Genomic DNA, 17,091 nt, shown 5'->3' with positions numbered 1-17,091 from the left:
GATACACCATAAAACACATCCAGAATTCATTGGTAGTCAATCAATATGCTTTTTTCAATGACATATTAGTAAACTTTGACATTTGCTATCCCTAACCTCATCTTGAACATTCGTTGACTGTCCCATAGTGCCATCACAGTACTTTTTTTTATCATAATTGACAAATCCATGACCAAAGGTTGCAGTGTGTTAGGCTGAATCTGACAGAAATCTACATTCTAAGGCTGAGAAAAATCACTCAACAGTACAGCAAAACAGCCTGGAGGTGTTAGTGATATCTGACAAAATGACCAAACACACCATGTGTGAATGATGAAATCTGTAGTAAAACATCAAATAATGCTCTAATGGTTAATATATCACAGTGCAATAGTAAAACAAACTTAAGTGTCTGTGTGCATGTGCTTCCGGGTTACCTTGAGTGAATCGAAACAGGCGATGACACGGCCATTCTCCACGTGGCAGGTGCGAGAGGGGTGAGCGAACTTGCATTCAGTGTCCGAACGCGAGCAGGTTCCTCGCTGGAACTCTCTGCACACCTCCAGCGTCAGCCACTTGGTGTCGCGACCCATGGTCACATTGACGGCCATGGCGGTCCCTCTGCGAGCGGCGGGTGAGTGGAGGGCTGGGGTGGGGCAGCCAGGCGTGATGAAGCACAAAAGCTGTAAAAAATGAGCACAGTGGCAAGGAGATCCTCAGACTACCAGTCTAGAAATGAAAACCAAACTCTCTTATGGACAGGAAGGGGGCATAGTCTGCTGATCAGCCAGTGAGGAAGTATGAAGAGAATATGAGATCAGTTTAAAGTCAGGCAGGGAGAGTGATGAATCGAGCGTGCTGAGGTGGAGTAGGTCAATGTGACATGCTGCGGTGCATCTTCGGCTGCCGTCCAGGAAAACGAGGCATTAAAAGTAGAGTAGAGCGGCACTTTGTATTTGTCTGCAGTGGTCGCCCCACTGTCTAGACTCACCCTCCGGAGCTCTGGGATTAAAATAGCCCTCTTGCATTGATGTAAAACGGACTTTCTCTAAATTTAAGCTTCTGAAACCCTCTGCCCTGTTGCCATGGGTGCAGCAGTCCCTAAAGATACTCGCATGTCTGGGTCACCAGGGATGGAGAGACTGCAGAAGTGAAGGGAGAGACACTTTGAGAACCCAAAAGGGAAACTAATCGACTGGCGTCCTTGTATTAAAAGGTGAAATGGCGAGCAGGCGGAGCTGGAATCGAGGAACAGGCAAATGGGTTGATTGACTGTCAGAGTGAAATATAGCCCCAGCCACGGCCAAGCGCACACGCACACGCTCAAGTCAGCGGGGAAGAGAGTGCTCCGTAGCGGACACAGAGAAGGGCTTCCGCAGCATCCAGATGAGGCACTTTATGGTGATGCGAGACTTCTTTCACTTGAATCGCTTTCTCATCCCTCCTGCTCTCCCTGCGTCCCTTTTATCGCACTGTGACGTGTCCTCGCGCACTTCTAAGAGAGTCCTTTGCGGCAGGAGACCTGTCTTTGCGAAAAGACACAAAAACAAAAGTGACAAACTCAGTTAAAATGACATGTCCTGTTTGAAACACATACAAGCGATAAAACACAAGTGATAAAAGTTCAAAACAACAAAGGAAATGCCTGAAGCCGCAGCTGTTTAAGTTGCAAACCTGTAACTGGGGAATACAGAGGTGAGCGACAAACAGAGAGAGGCTGAAAGCGCATGGCAGAAAGCGCGAGTGAAAGAGTGCAAGAGAGGTAGAGGAGGAGCGCAGACGGGAGGCAGGCAGCAATGCAAAGGAAAGGGCAGGCTGTGTCTTGATTAAGAGATCCAGGGAGGGAGGGAAAAGAGGGAGGAGGCAGGAAAAGGGACAGAGAGAGAGAGAGAGAGAGAGAGAGAGAGAGAGAGAGAGAGCGAGCAAGCACATGGGAGACAGCTACGTCACATTACGAGTCTGGGGTGACAAAGTCAGCTCAAAACAAAACAGCGAGACCATAAACTACGCGCCGATCGCACGCTCCCAGAGTTCAGGATCTAAACATGGCTTTTGTGATTGAAAAAGAAAGTAGAGCAGTCGACAGGAAGGGCAAATCCCCATAGCTGCAGCTGCTGAGCACGGAACACTGCAACAGCCAATCAGCAGCTGCGATGCAACCGGGCAATGTGGATCAGCCAATCGGGAGGAGCCTAATATATCGATTGTTAGTCTCCCCACCCTCTTTGTCATTGCATTGCTCCTTGGCTGAATCCGAAGGAGAGTGGCTCTCTAGCTTTCCTGGAGCGTTATCGGGGTACAGGCCATCACAGACGGGAAAAGAAAGGAGAAGTGAATGGATGGTTATCGCATTCGTTCTACACGGGATGGTGTGCGAGGTGGAGAAGTGAAACATGGGGGGCGGTGCCACAAGGGGATGTGAGTGGGTGTCTTGGGTGGGTCTGACAGCTGATATGCTGTCCCTTGAGAGAGAGGGAGACAGTACAGTGAAGAATAATCAATGGCGTGATGACCAAGCACATTTGAACCGATGCAGGAGGGAGGGAGGGAGGGAGGGACGGATAAATTAATAAAAGGACAGGAAAATGAAAACAAATAAAGCAGAGGTGAACGAGCAGACATTGAGGGGATTAGAAGAGAGGTTAAGCATTATCTGTCCCCGTGTCTCACAGCGACAGACACAGACGGAGGAGGCGGCAGGTGGAAGGGATGGGGTGGGGTTTGGTGAGCGCATGATCGGAGCGCGCAGACAGACGGTCCAGAAGGAGAGCAGTGCGGTGAGGGAGATCGGGAGAGAAAATGAGGGAGAGAAGATGGAAATTGAATTAATGACACCCACCTCCAAATACAAGAACAAAGGCACTAAATGCAGTGCAACCTAACACCACGCAAAGCAGAAAGTAGGTTTTACAGCAGGCTGACGTGTGCACCCTCCCCCAATATCAGCCCTACAGTAAGATCGATGAAGACACCCCCCTGGGGAACGCAGACCTGCATAGAGCTGTTCGTCAGCACTGAAGTTAGCACATCTCTGTCTCAGAGCTGAGCAGAGCAGAGCAGCACGGCACCTCAACCCCACCTGCTTCCTGCACGCAAAGTGAAAGGCCAATTATCTCATTTATATGTAGGCAGGTGAAAGGAGAGGTGATCCGTGAAGAGAGCATGTGGCTGTGACGTCAGCCGCTGCGTCTGAGTCCTTCCGCAGATGCTGCTATTACCCTAATGTGTAGTACAAGCGTCGCCCGCCCGACAACTGCTAATCCCCCACCCCCCATGATGATAATCATCGTTATTTCCAAAATTGGATGATTTTTATCTCCGCGGCTTGTAGAGCTAACGATCACACACTGCCCGAAACAATGGGACTGGTTATAAATAGATGTCTCGAACTGATTTCCCAACGTGATTAAGTAAATTATTAATGCAAAGTAGACCTACGAAACACAACCTGACTAGTTGGTGTACGTCTGCCCTGGTTATTACAAGCTGTAGTTACTGTACAGGCATAAAAGCAGATAACGCTAGAAGAAAGGCGTATTGTTTCATCTAGAAGGATGGCTGAATGAAAAGTGAAAAAGCAAAGCACTCTGACAGCAGCTGGCCAAGTTTACTTATAACTGGTTAAAATACAGCCAAGATATTTTATTGTAAAGTTAGTTATTTACACTACAAGAGACTAAAAACAAGCTAACTACAATCAAATTACTTAAAAGGGGCAAAAGCTTAAAAAAATTTAATATATTGGGACCACATGGGTTATTGGCTTATATTTTTTTATTTAAAGGTTTAAATGTTTTATTTAGTTTATATTGTGTCTATATTGAATCTATAGGCCATTTTTGGATATTTTCAGTCACAATGAAATTGAAGCAGGGATTTTTATTTCTTCTGTAACGTGAAATACACTAACAAGAGTGAAATGGATTATTGTAAAAGAAAGAAATGTGTAGACTGTGGGCTTTCCAATGGTTTTTGTTTGGTTGGAGGCTGATCTTGCAATCGATTGTAAGAAAGGTGCAAACTAATTGATTGGGGAAGTCCGGCATACATCACCAGATAAAAGCCAGATCGAGTTATGACATCTTAATTAAAAATTACAAGGTCAAATTTTTTATGAAACGCGCATGGATGAATTGTTCAGATCTGTAGCATGCATTTAGAAAACAGGTAGGGTGAATTTTCATTTTAAGACAATTTTAATTATTGATGCTCATTTCCACCATTTTTAGAATTGAAAAATAGATTATTTTAATTTAAGTGATCATTAGATGTGTAAAGGTAATCTAAATGTAGAAATAGGGGAAATTAGCATTTACAGCTAAAATGTAAAATCAGCCAATACCAATATATAAAAAAAAACCTCTAATGATAATTGTCATGGTACTGATATATCATGTGCCCCCAATATTTTACTCTAACAAAGAAATACAATGATACCAGGGACTGTAATCAGTTTATTTATGGTTTCATAAACCATTTGAACGATGCAAGAATGAATCAGAATTTGAATTCCCTCAGCTTGCTCAGGCTGAGCATGCAATACACTATGACATTAAAAAATTTTAATGCACGTATTGGAAAAACTAGCTTGTTAATGGAAAAGCCATATTATTTTGAAAAGAGCTGGTAACACACTACTGAAAAATTTACAGGCTAGATTAGACACAGCAAAACTTGCACTAAACCTGGAAAGAGATGAAAAAATAATGGTAGAAAAATCTCAAAAAACCCTGAAAACCTGACAGACTTCAGAGAGAATGAATATCTCTAATGCACAGACAAGACGACAAATAACCTTGTGCTCAATGCTAATAACGTCAGCTATATGTAGTACAATTTTTATAAAGCTAGTGTAAGTGCTGGTTGTGTTTACTTTGATGTTCTACAGCAGGAAGGTGGCTGGGCGGAGGATATACAGCACTGCATAAGTGTGTGCGTGTTTCTAGCGCAGATCTACAAAGGAGGCTGTAAATATCAGAAGTGTGGAGGTGGCGAGTGTGTATTGTTTCTCCAAGGTCACTGAGCTGAATACACATTGCACTTGTAGCAGTGTCCTTCAGGTGCCGCATGTGTATGCACAAGAATCAAGGAGAAAGTCAATAACTGGAATGTATAGCAGAATACAAGGCATCTGTGAAACAAATATCTTTTAACAGCACTTGACTGTGGTTTGTAGACACTAGTGTGCTGTTCAGGACCGTCTCAGTTGGAAAAGTAAACAAGAATCACAACTACTGTCTGCCTGTGAGAAATTAATGATATATTCAATATGACTGAAGTTGGCATGAAATTTTGTAAATGTATGTTATTGATCTTATTGTAACTGATTCTTCTGTGTAGTCATTCTGATTAGTCGACAATATAAAATAGCTGACGAATATTTTTGTTGTCGAGTAGTCCTTCGACCTGAAATGACCTAATGAAGCACTGTAGCGCAAGACTGTAATTCAGCCCTCCTGGATGCAATTCAAGAAAAGAAGGCACAGCGCTTCAGAGCAAACACTGGCCCTGTCCCAAATGGAACACTTCATGTGCACTTGCGGACTTACAATGGCTGCCACATTTGCGTGTCCGTTAAGTTCACGAGACCGTATGGTGTCCCATTCGTCATTTTAGCATTCAAAAGGGTGGTCGTGAGCGATGCGCCCTCGATACGCACTTCAATGGCTGCAGACTTCTACCCGACAGTCAAAGCGGCATTATGTCATGAAAGTGCGGACTCAGAGGAAGACCGTGAGGGTTTAGGGTGCCATTTGGGACAGGGCCACTGCCGAACGGCATTTGGATGAATATGTAAATATACGCTGCACACTTTCCTCTCAATAATGCAATAAACACAACAAAAGCGGTGAGAAAGTAGCAGTTAAGAATGCATCTGATTACAGCGATCCAGCCATGTTTATTTTTATAGTACTGAATGTTATAGATAGCCTTAAATCAAGCAGTATTAAACATGAAAAATCAGAGTCAGTGCCACTTGTGGGGAAGTCGTGGCCTAATGGTTAGAGAGTTGGACTCGTGATCCAAAGGTTGCGGGTTCGAGTCTCCGGCCGGCAGGAATTGTAGGTGGGGGGAGTGAATGTCCAGCGCTCTCTCCACCCTCAATACCACGACTGAGGTGCCCTTGAGCAAGGCACCGAACCCCCAACTGCTCCCCGGGCGCCGCAGCATAAATGGCTGCCCACTGCTCCGGGTGTGTGTTCACGGTGTGTGTGTGTTCACTGCTGTGTGTGTGCACGTTGGATGGGTTAAATGCAGAGCACGAATTCCGAGTATGGGTCACCATACTTGGCTGAATGTCACTTCACTGCATGGAATTGACTTTCATTGCATGGAAACATTTCTCAAATGATCTTCTGTTGTGTTCCACAGAACAAAGGAAATCAATCGTTTACCCATCCTAATTTTTGGGTGAACTATACCTTTAAATCTAGAAAAGCAGTCTCCAGAGTTTTCTGTCTATTCCAGACACACTTGCTGAATGACCTAATATTAGATCTTGGAATTATCGATTATACAGATCAATATGACAACAGCTTCCCTAGGTGTAATAATTACAGTGATCACTACAGTAAACACAATTTAGTGCTCATTTGAGGTCTATTTTAACCATTTTCAAGAAGTCTTTTACTGTAACTCACGTCCCGAATCAATCATTTGTGTGCAATAGGAGGAATATTAATTAAATTGCGGTAAACAAACATACTACAATACAGTAAAACCTTGCTGACCAATATAAATTAATAGCCAACGCAAAGCTAGTGGCTTGATAAAGCAACATTCTGCAGACGTGTCTTTTTTCAGGTCCCAACGGAGTGCAACATTTTGCTTATGTAAATAAACCAGAAGCCACGGGGCCTTTCGTATATTTTATTTTCATGGAAGCTCACACTCTTTGGGACATGACTCATGTGTGAATGGGGAAAACAGAACAATGCGGCACTTCCATGCACATAATCATAAAGCTGACATTGAATTGCTGGGAAGATGACGACGGGCAAACAGTCGCTGCATTCAAACGGCAAGCCTTTTCAATACGGGCTGCCACTCGGACAGTATGTGGTACTGAGTTCCCAAATAAGCCCAGAAAAGCAAGTGAAGTAACTACATTGGAATGACATGCAGAACCAATGCATGATTGAATCTGGTCCTCCGCCTCTGCCACACTCGTCCGCAGAGACGCCAGTGGGAGTGTGAGGGTCAGTTGGCAGAGGTCAGGGCAGGAAAGAGAGGAGTCTGCTGTTCCAACGCACTGCAGCGCTCAGCAGCACTGGAGCGCCACAAAATAACCTTCATACCACAGAGCTGACGCATGCCGGCGAGCCCAGCATGACCAGCACACACTGCAGCTCCACCAGCACAGCACATGCTCCCCACATGCATTCTGCTTGCTGCAGCTTGTACTGCATTTCTCACAGCTAGGAGAGAGTTCAGTAGCTCACAGTTAACCTTTGCATTGCTTCTTCGTGACAGTAATCATTTACGTTATTTACTCACCCTCATGTCGTTCCAAACCTGTATGACATTCTTTCTTCTGTGGAACATAAAATAAGGTATTTTGAGAAATATCTTTTGTCTACACAATTGAAGTCTGTATCTTCTTTTGTGTTCTGCAGAAGATAAAAAGTCATACAGGTTTGGAACGGCATGAGCAAATGGTGACAGGCTTTTTATTTTTGGGTGAACTGTCTCTTTAAATGTCTCTTGTGCGCCGCTTATCCTGCTGAGGTGAAACCGTAGGCAAACAGATCTAAAGTAGAAGGAGAAATGAAACTGAATCTACACTTATTCTCAGAAATAAAGACATTTGAGATTTTAACAAGCTTTGGCATTTTAATATGATTTCAAATAGTTGTTTATTCATCGTTTACTTTATTTAAAGTGACAGAACATCCAGGGCATTATTTTCTCACCCTCGTGTCATTCAAACCTGATTCTCCTGGTCACTCTTTTCAAAAGTGAATGAAGACTTAGGCTGTCAAGCTTCTTAACAGTAAAAAGCATCATAAAGTATCATAAAAGAGGTCCATATAACTTGTGCACTATATTCTGTAAGTCTTTTGAAGTCGTCAATGGCTTTGAGTGAGGAAGACTAAAATGTTTGGTAATTATTCATGGAAAATCTTCTCATCCACCCTAGGTGTCCTTAGTGTGTTCATGAGAGAAGTAGCGATACCTGATTCATAAGCAAATTATTCTTACGAGTCAGATCTTTTCAACTAATTTGGTTCACAAAACTGGACTAGTTACAAAGCCACTCCCAAGACTCTGATCTGGTTCACAGTGCACTAGAGTGGAAAAATATCAGTAAATAACTTAAATTTCACCCTGTCACTCAATAATTGTAGTGTGCAAGTCACATGGACTACTCAATACTTTCAAAATTAGCAATTTGGAAAATTGGAGCTTGACAGCCTCAGCTAACCAGAATCTCACTATATGTGTACAGGCTTATAACAAAATTAGGGTGAGTAAATGATGGTAGCATTTCATATTTGGGTGGACTGTTCCTTTAAGAAGAGTTTTAACAAAAACATGCATGCTTCTTTAAATGTTTGAATCTTTTACTTTTCTTATATGAATAGTTCAGCCAAAAATGATTAGTTCATTAATCAGACTGATCCACTTCTCAGGATTTGATGTCCTGGCTGCAATAGTTCATAATCCAATGGAATCTTAGAGTAATAACAGAAATGTTGCTGTCACACAAAGATATCAAATGGCTTAATTGAATTATAATACTTGAGACATGTAGATTACTTTAAAGGACACTTTTATTGTGCTTTTGTCAACTTTGGAGATTTATTTATCTTTTTTTTTTTTTAAATCACTTTTTTTAGTTCCTTCCTTCAAGAAGAGTTTCAGTCAGTATAAGATGGCTGCATACTTCTTTAAAAGTTTGAATCTTATGAATAGAAACACTGTCCTGGCCATTACAGGGAACAAACTGTCTGAATGACATTTAAAGGACAAGGCTGATCAGTGCAGAGAATCTCATGCAGAAGTACGACCCAAATGTAACCGATATTAAGCCATGTGTGCACTTCCCTTAATGAAAGGAAGCAATGCATAAATACATGGACACACAGTTCTCTGTTCCCCACAGCCAAAACGGCAAGTTCACTAAAGAAAATCAAAAAGAAATGGACAGTTCGTACAGCTTAAGTTGGAGACGTGCAGGGCCTAAGATGGAGAGAGGTTTTGAGACTGAAGAGCTTGTGAGACAGGACTGGCAGAGGAGAAAAGCCCCCAGCCACAGGGAAAAATAATTAGGTTAAGTATATATAATCCTTTCAGCCTATTACAGCCCCACTGCCTCCATTCATAAAAACATACAGCTGCCTGAGCTGCTCACAAACTCACAGCAAGGACAGAGACACGTACGGTGCTCTGGAGAACACAAACAAACTCTAAAATCATAGGCTTAGAGCTACATGACACATTACAACAGGCTGAGCCTCTTCCCCTCTGCCCAGCTCAGTGTAATGTTGCAACAACAAACTGGTGAAACAAGACAACTGTGAGGAGCAAGTGCACTATCAAAGATGATATTTTATGTCCTTTTTTTTTAACTGGTGCAGATTTTCAATGTAAGAAAACAATCTATGGAATACAGGGCTCGCAAAATCGCTAGCCCGACGTCCCGGGGCTATTGTGTTTTCCAGTCGGGCTACCAAAATATATCACTGCCCTGCCCGACGGGCTACCTTAAATGTTGCCTCTAAGCTGAGCACGCGCGTGACCGTGCTCTTCTTCCACCGCGGACGAGCAGAAGAAATAATGTGCCTCGCGCACACAAAAATGAGTTGGGAAGCCATTTGATTGAATGCCGCCAGTAAAAGGGAAAGAAAAGCAATGCTCGGGCAAACCGCTACAGAGCTGATGTCACGACAGAGTTAGAGCCGGTGAATGCAGTTTACAGGTTTCATAGAAACAGAACGATATGCACCAAATGAGTCGCTGTAGAAACTCAATACTTCAATTGTTGCGATGCGCTCAACACGAGAGACAACGCAAACGCAATGACATGTGAAATAAAACGTCCTCATGTATTAAAGAAGAGCGGCTTGATTAAGTGCTGGAAATAGCGGAGGATGTGCAAAGAACGGTAACAAAACTCTGAAACATGTACAGTCACACACAAGAGTATTGTACAAACTGTACTTCAGATCGATGTTTAGACAGCTATAGAAGAATTCATATTTAACTTACAGATCTCAGCTTAAGTTTTGCTTCAGTTTCTATTCTATTCTATCAGTTTAAATAGTTTGTTTTGATAATATATTATGTTAGGGCTCTATTATAAACCTGATAAATAATTGACCTTGTTTTTGAGTCTTTTGTTCATCAAGGCTGTATTCATTTCAAAAATACAGAAAAAACATTGATATAGTGAAATATTATTGCAATTTCTAATATTGGTTTCCTATTTTAATACCTATACTATATAATAGTATTTATTCCTGAGATCAAAGCTGATTTTCATCATCATTACTCCAGTCTTCAGTGTCCCATGATCCTTCAGAAATCTGTCTAATATGCTGATTTATTATCAGTGTTGAAATTGTTGTGCTCATTAATATTTATTGTGTTACCTGTGTTACTTTTTTCTTTGATTCTTTGATTAATAAAAAGTTTAAAAGAACAGCATTTATTCAAAATTTCTAACAATAGAAGTCTTTATTATCAATTTTATCCATTTAACACCTCCTTGCTGAATAAAGTTTATTTAACTTTCTTTAAACTTTTTTAAAGTATCTTTAAATTTAAGCTAGTTAAATTAATTTTCGGGCTACCAAAATCTGAAGAGTACCTGCCCGAAGGGCTACCAGGGATTTAGAAATTTTGCGAGCCCTGGAATATATTCATTTAAACTCCTGTCTTGAGAAAACATCTTGAAATTTTAATGCGACATAACAGTGAAATACACAAAAACTATATCTAAACAGTGAAATATTTTAGTATAAAAGAATCGTAACGCTTTACAATTACGTTCAACTGGTTAACATTTGCTAATGTATCAGGTATACATTATTATAACTATGCTATTGTTCATTGTTAATTCATATTTGTTCATAATACATTAACTAATGTTAATGCAACTTAAAAGTAAGTATTGTGACACTTTAGTTTGGAAAAGGAAAGGAAAGGAAGTGTGGCCAAGTATGGTGTCCCACATTTGGAATTTGTGCTCTGCATTTAACCCATTCAAGTGCACAAACACAGCAGTGAGCAGTGGACAAACACACACACACACACACACCATGAACACAAGGGAATCACGATTCACGATTTTATCACGATTCTTTGTCATGTTGGTTTTACTATTTTGGTTTTACAAGTTGTCTGAGCATTACAGCCAAACTAGAAAGACAAAGCCTTTCAAGGTAACAAAAAACAAAAAAAAGACATGGCAGATATTTAGGCCAAAGTGGGCGAAAATAAAAATCTGTCATTATTTTATCTTTCTTATTAAAAAATAAGAACAAAGATACACATTACAAATACACATAATATACAAATAAAACAAACAGTGCTTAGGTGTATTTAGCAGAGCAGTCAATGAAATTGAATGAACAAATATAAAAATAAAACACTATATAGACTGATTCCTAAAGCAACTGTATTAAAGTTTTTCAGTCAAGAATACTGAGTGATTTTTCTCTTTGCGTTTTTGTTAACGTTAAATGAATAGTTCCCCCAAAAATAAATATTCTGTCATCTGTCTGTCAATTCTGTCATAATGTTTTATTTTTATACCATCATTTACTCAAAAGTTGTTTTAAACCTGAATGCGTTTCTTTCTTCTGCTGAACATAAATGCTATTTTGAAGAAGGTGGAAAACCAAACAGTTGCTGGTCCACAGTGACTAACAGGATTTTTCTTTGCTACTATCAAAGTCAATGTAGACCAGCAACTGTTTGGTTACCCTCATTCTTCAAAATATCTTATTTTGTGTTCAGCACAAGAAATTAATAGAGCTTTGGGACAACATGTGAGTGAGTAAATAATGACAGAAATTACATTTTAGGGTGAACTATCCCATTAATGACAGTCGACAGGATGTTTAGTGTCCTGTCCCTTTAAGAGCTGCACGCATATAATATACAGGCACGCATCCGTTTCTCTCTCAACTGTTTACTTTCATTTTAGAGATAACCAACTGAGTCTGTATGTAAACCTTGTGTGTTTTGACAGTATTAGCGCAAAAGATAACTTAGTTCAGTAATCAGGCGCTGTTAGACAGGCTTTTTAGTGCGCGTGCTTCAGGTGTATGCGCTCAGAATGAAACATTTAACCAGCAAGGCTTGTGTGCAAATAATGTACTTTTGCGATCGCGAATAAGTGCAGTGTCCTGTCAGAGTAACTCTACTGCTGTATGTCGTGTTGCACAGTACATAGAGACGGAGGCGCCAGAACTGTATTTGCCATAATGTGCGCTGTAGCACGATACTACGATATTTCTTCAAACAAATCGTCATATCGCACACCTCTATTAACATATATTTCAAGTTAAAAACTTAAGTTCAGTTGCTGCCTTAAATTTTCAAGTATAATCAACTTTGTTGTGCAAGTCAACTTAAATGAAGCTGACTAAAAAAAAAATCAAGTTGAATTGCATATATCATTTTTTTACAGTGTGGAGAAACAAGACATGACATCAAAGATGGCAACGACATCTTTTTTTAAACAAGGCATTCCCGAGGCATTCAAAAGCAGGTTGACTGCTTTAAATGAAGCACAGACTTGGCAAATCCTCATTTGAGTTTGTGCAAATGTGCCCCAAATGATATTTACTCGGACAAATGGTGCATTGCATTTTACAGAATAGTGGTTAAAAGCTCATTTGTGAGTAACACAATCCAAGCGTGTCATAACCTACTTGCGAAAAAAGAGGGCAGTGACCATATTTATAGAACCCAATAGTCTAGTTCTTACAGATTCGGTAGAGAACCCATATTTACAGTAAGCTAGCTAAATATGACAGCTCAATCAATATGCTGTAGTCACTCAGAGTTTGATCATCTGTAAATGGTGTTGCTTTATCAATCCAGCACCACGTTTTATTGCCATTTCAAAGCATTTGGCATAACGTACCATATTTGGTCCAGCAAAGCGGGAGAGGGGAAATGAGGACATGTGCTTTGTGTATACAGTAACCTCACTCTCTGTTCTTATCATAAAATTTATAGGGTGAATGAAAGCGAGAGCAAAGTCCACAACGGCGGTGGCAAACGTGCCTGAACCTGTGGTGCAGTTTCAGCACATGCGCCAATATGCAGATGTGAGGTGCATGCGTGTGCACGTGGGCCGCCAAGGGGCTTCCTAATATCTTATTCCCTCTCTGCTCCCTGTGTGGTGAAGGGTTATTGCCGTCTTAGCAGCTCACCTGATTTAACCCCACACGTTCAACAAGAACAGCTTTCGTTTTCTCACGTCTGCGACTGCCTGACCAGTCGGGACTACCGGGAACTAATGGAGCTTGTCGTCCAAAAGCATTCTGTCTCCCCGTATGTAGGCCTAGTTCTAATTTAAATCAGGAAGCGAAGTATAAACAGACCCCTCGGGGAGAAGCAGGGTATGTGCTGAGTATTGCCCTGGTATTGCCATCAAGATATATGACTTGTCAGCCATGTGAGGACCGCTAAATCGCAGACATAACTAAAGGGCAGCGATGCCACTGAAGTCTGACCGACACCAGGCCACTGGAGCAGCAGGACTCCTGCGACCTGACCTTTGACAGCGCACATCACAAGGTGTGAAATCAAACAGAATGTCAACCGCCACTCACACGACTGCAGGTGCTCTCGCACCATAACTGTAGGGTCTATGTTATGCACTTGACTTGAAAGCAAATGCATTGTTGTGGCTATATAAAATGTGATATTCTTTGCACAAAACCTATGGCCTGTAACCAAATAAGATAAAAATGAATGACATTTTTAATATGAAGCAATTTCTAAGTGCAATGCAACAATTGGCAGGTTCAGGAAGCTCAATAGCTTAACGGTTTTAATTTGTGTACAGTTAAATAAAACATACTCAGGGTTCACATCCCTTTTGATAACGAATTTCAATATGGATCGTCAGAAATAAAAACTGGTGCAGATTTTTAATGTCAGATGGAATATATCAATCAGGGGCGCAGAATTAGGGGGGGACGCTAGGGACGTGTCCCTACCAATATCTAGCCACTAAACTGTCCCTAGCAATATTTTGCTCAAATAATTAAATATATGCATATGTTTTTGTCATTTCAGACTCATCTGAAACATCATATCATTGATATTACCTAACAATACGTTAGAAATCTGCACGCTCTCAAGGATGCGCATTTAATACATGGGAGAAATGTAGTCGCACACCAGACTAGAAGCGCAGCCTCTCAGATATTGCCCCCAATTTAAGACAGCAGTCTAAAACAGTTCATATAAAAGCCCACTTCAGGAATTAACTAAGTTGCATCGATGAGTTTGAAGTGGTGTTTGTTTGCCAAAACAGAGCAAACGGAAAGAGAAAGCATTATCTATGGCTGTCATTAGCTCCCTATATAAAGCATACGGATAGAAAGACAAACGTACACAACATCTTTCAGCCTATGATAAAGTCATGAACATCAACAATAATTTGGGACAAACATAATGTGATTTTTTTTGGTAAACTATGTAAGTGGCACTCTGTGGTGCAGCAGGATTTGGAACATGCATCCTGAGTCGCCAGGGACAGTCTTTTACTTTAAATTAATGTTGTTCAACTGAATGTACAAATCAAACTGTTAGCTGAAATATCCACAAAATAAAAAACAACACTGATATAAGAGCATGCACTTTATCTGTCAATCAGATGCGCAGGAGTTTCGTTACTACAGCAACAGCAGAGTATTTCAGAATCATCCTGGGTCCAATTCAATTAATATTAAATAAAATGCGATGTGTGATTAAAGGGATAGTTCACCCACAAATGGAAATTCTGTCATCATTTACTCACCCGGTATGAATTTCTTTGTTCTGCCAAACTCAAAGGAAAATATTTTGAAAAAAAGTTTGTAACCAGGCTGTTTTGGGGCACCATTGACTTCCATAGTAGGAAAAAAAAAATACTTTGGAAGTCAGTGGTGCCCCAGAACTGCTCTGTTTCCCTCATTCGTCAGAATATCTTCCTGTATGTTCAGCAGAACAAAGAAATTCATACTGGGTGAGTAAATGATGACAGAATTTTCATTTTTGTGTGAACTATCCCTTTAAGACACCCAGCGCTCTGATGCTGATGTTGTTGGTTCACAAAGTCATAATTGTGTAATTATTGTCTGTTAAACATACTATTTAAAAAAAAAACTCTGTAAGCTATATGAATTATAACCGGGGAGTTGTGGTCGGGTTTATGTCCCCACCAATGTCGAAACCTACGCCCTTCATATCAATTATACTTTTTAGTATTCAAATGTCTGTTCCTGAGAAAACATCTTGAATTTTGAACACAGCACAGCACAAATGAACAAAGAACTATACCCAGCCAATTAAATATTTTAAAGTATAACTAATACAATGGTAACACTTAAAATATTGTTACTAACTATAATGCATAATTAACTAACAATTAATATGTTTGTGCATTTATTAGTTTAGGTTCAAGTTAATAGTTGAATTTTATTAATGCAACTTGAAATTATATAAAATATATATATTTGTGCATGTAAAAATTGCTATTGCATTAGCTAATGCCAACATGTATTAATATAAAATCACTGCACAATGTCTGACTTTTAATTAATAACTTGTTAATATCCATGACTGTAGGAACCCTCTTGCTAAAAAGGTCACATAAACAGGCTTGACAGTGCAAAATAAAGTTTTTCAGATTTTTTTTTAACGAATGCACACATGACTATCGACTTTTATGCAACAACTCAGACATGGATGACAAAATAAACTAAAGCATTCAGCTTTAGACAGTTGTCTGTGCTGGCAAATGTCCGATGATGTTAAGGGTTAGCGGGTTAAAGGCCATTTAACTTAAACACAGCAAAATACAAAACCACCCTCACCCACTTTTCCAGTACCAAATTTTTAAAATGTTCCAGGAGCCCAAGGACAAATTCAGCTCCTATCGTGGGTGAACACCTTATGTTTGGGACTGCACCCAGCCCTGGCCATGGAAATTCAAATGTCAGCGTGACAGCATTACTAGTTTTAGATGCCAGACACAAAAATACAGCATCAGAAAATATATACAGCCCACTGCACCTGATTATAACAGGGGCTCGTGACATGTGAGAGAGTTTGAGCTCCATCCAAGCTGTTTACAAACTAGGCGCTGCTCAGGGCACCACAGCATGGATGGGAAGCTCAACAGCTGTCAGCAAGTGTATGATCAATCTGTGACACCTTACTTTTATTATAAGTGACGGCTTGTGCCTTAAGGTCAGTTGAGAGACCTGGCTACTAAGCATATTACGGAGAAATGTAAATTCTAGACTTCTGCGTCACGGTGCGAAGAGGCCATGTGCGTAAAAGCAAGGTTAGAGATGGAGACCCATAAACGAGCGAGCGTCAGTCGTGACAGCGAGCAATGCATTACACCAATCACATTTGCAATAACGTGTGCGGCAAGATTGGCTAAAGAATATGAACTATTGGTCTTTACGAAAGAAGATGACTCACCTGTGCAGACAGCGCGCGACTAGAGCTCGGGTGCCATCAAATGCAGCGCAAAGCGAAATAAAGATTTGTCAATAACTACGTCACAATCACTGGCTGATGTGAGGCGCGCGCTTTGGTTGCAAAAGTTCCCGCGTTGAACCGAGAGCTTTTGATCGCGCGGTGTGCTGCGTAAAGCTTCGGATAATGACCAGCGGCTGCGGGGTGTTTCGAGTTGAACGACGAAGCGAGCGATGGGGAAGCGTGAAGCGAACTTGCTAGCTGCTGCTAGGCAGAAGACGAGACGAGGGAGGGCAGAAGGGAGGAGTAGAGCGAAAGTGTGCACGGCACTACGTGCATTCCCATGTATTGCCTCCATTTTAGGGGGATTCCCACTCGACCTCAGCGCAAACTGCGCCTCGTGGATGAGGACACCTATGATGAGATATATTTGACGCTAAGGCTTCAGGATTT

General features: G+C 41.0%; 1 protein-coding gene across 6 annotated transcripts in view; it reads right to left on the bottom strand.

Moving 5' to 3' along the window:
* The window catches only part of LOC306883653 (muscleblind-like protein 3), a 49,640-nt gene extending 32,717 nt beyond the window's left edge, over positions 1-16,923 (bottom strand). For 3 of the 6 annotated variants that reach the window (XM_079439022.1, XM_079439021.1, XM_079439019.1), the window contains exons 1-2: positions 16,642-16,923; positions 417-1,501 (exon numbers count right to left, since the gene is read on the bottom strand). In XM_079439022.1, coding sequence (XP_079295148.1) covers positions 417-590 — 174 coding nt within the window. In that variant the 5' untranslated portion in view covers positions 591-1,501; positions 16,642-16,923. Of the gene's footprint in view, positions 1-416; positions 1,506-16,641 lie in introns of all 6 variants that reach the window. The other 3 variants (XM_079439023.1, XM_079439020.1, XM_079439018.1) reach the window with 3 other exon arrangements.
* Between the last annotated feature and the right edge of the window lie 168 nt (positions 16,924-17,091).

This window comes from Barbus barbus, assembly GCF_936440315.1.
Source record: "Barbus barbus genome assembly, chromosome: 17".
Classification (NCBI taxonomy): domain Eukaryota; kingdom Metazoa; phylum Chordata; class Actinopteri; order Cypriniformes; family Cyprinidae; genus Barbus; species Barbus barbus.
This window is presented reverse-complemented; position numbering and strand designations above follow the sequence as displayed.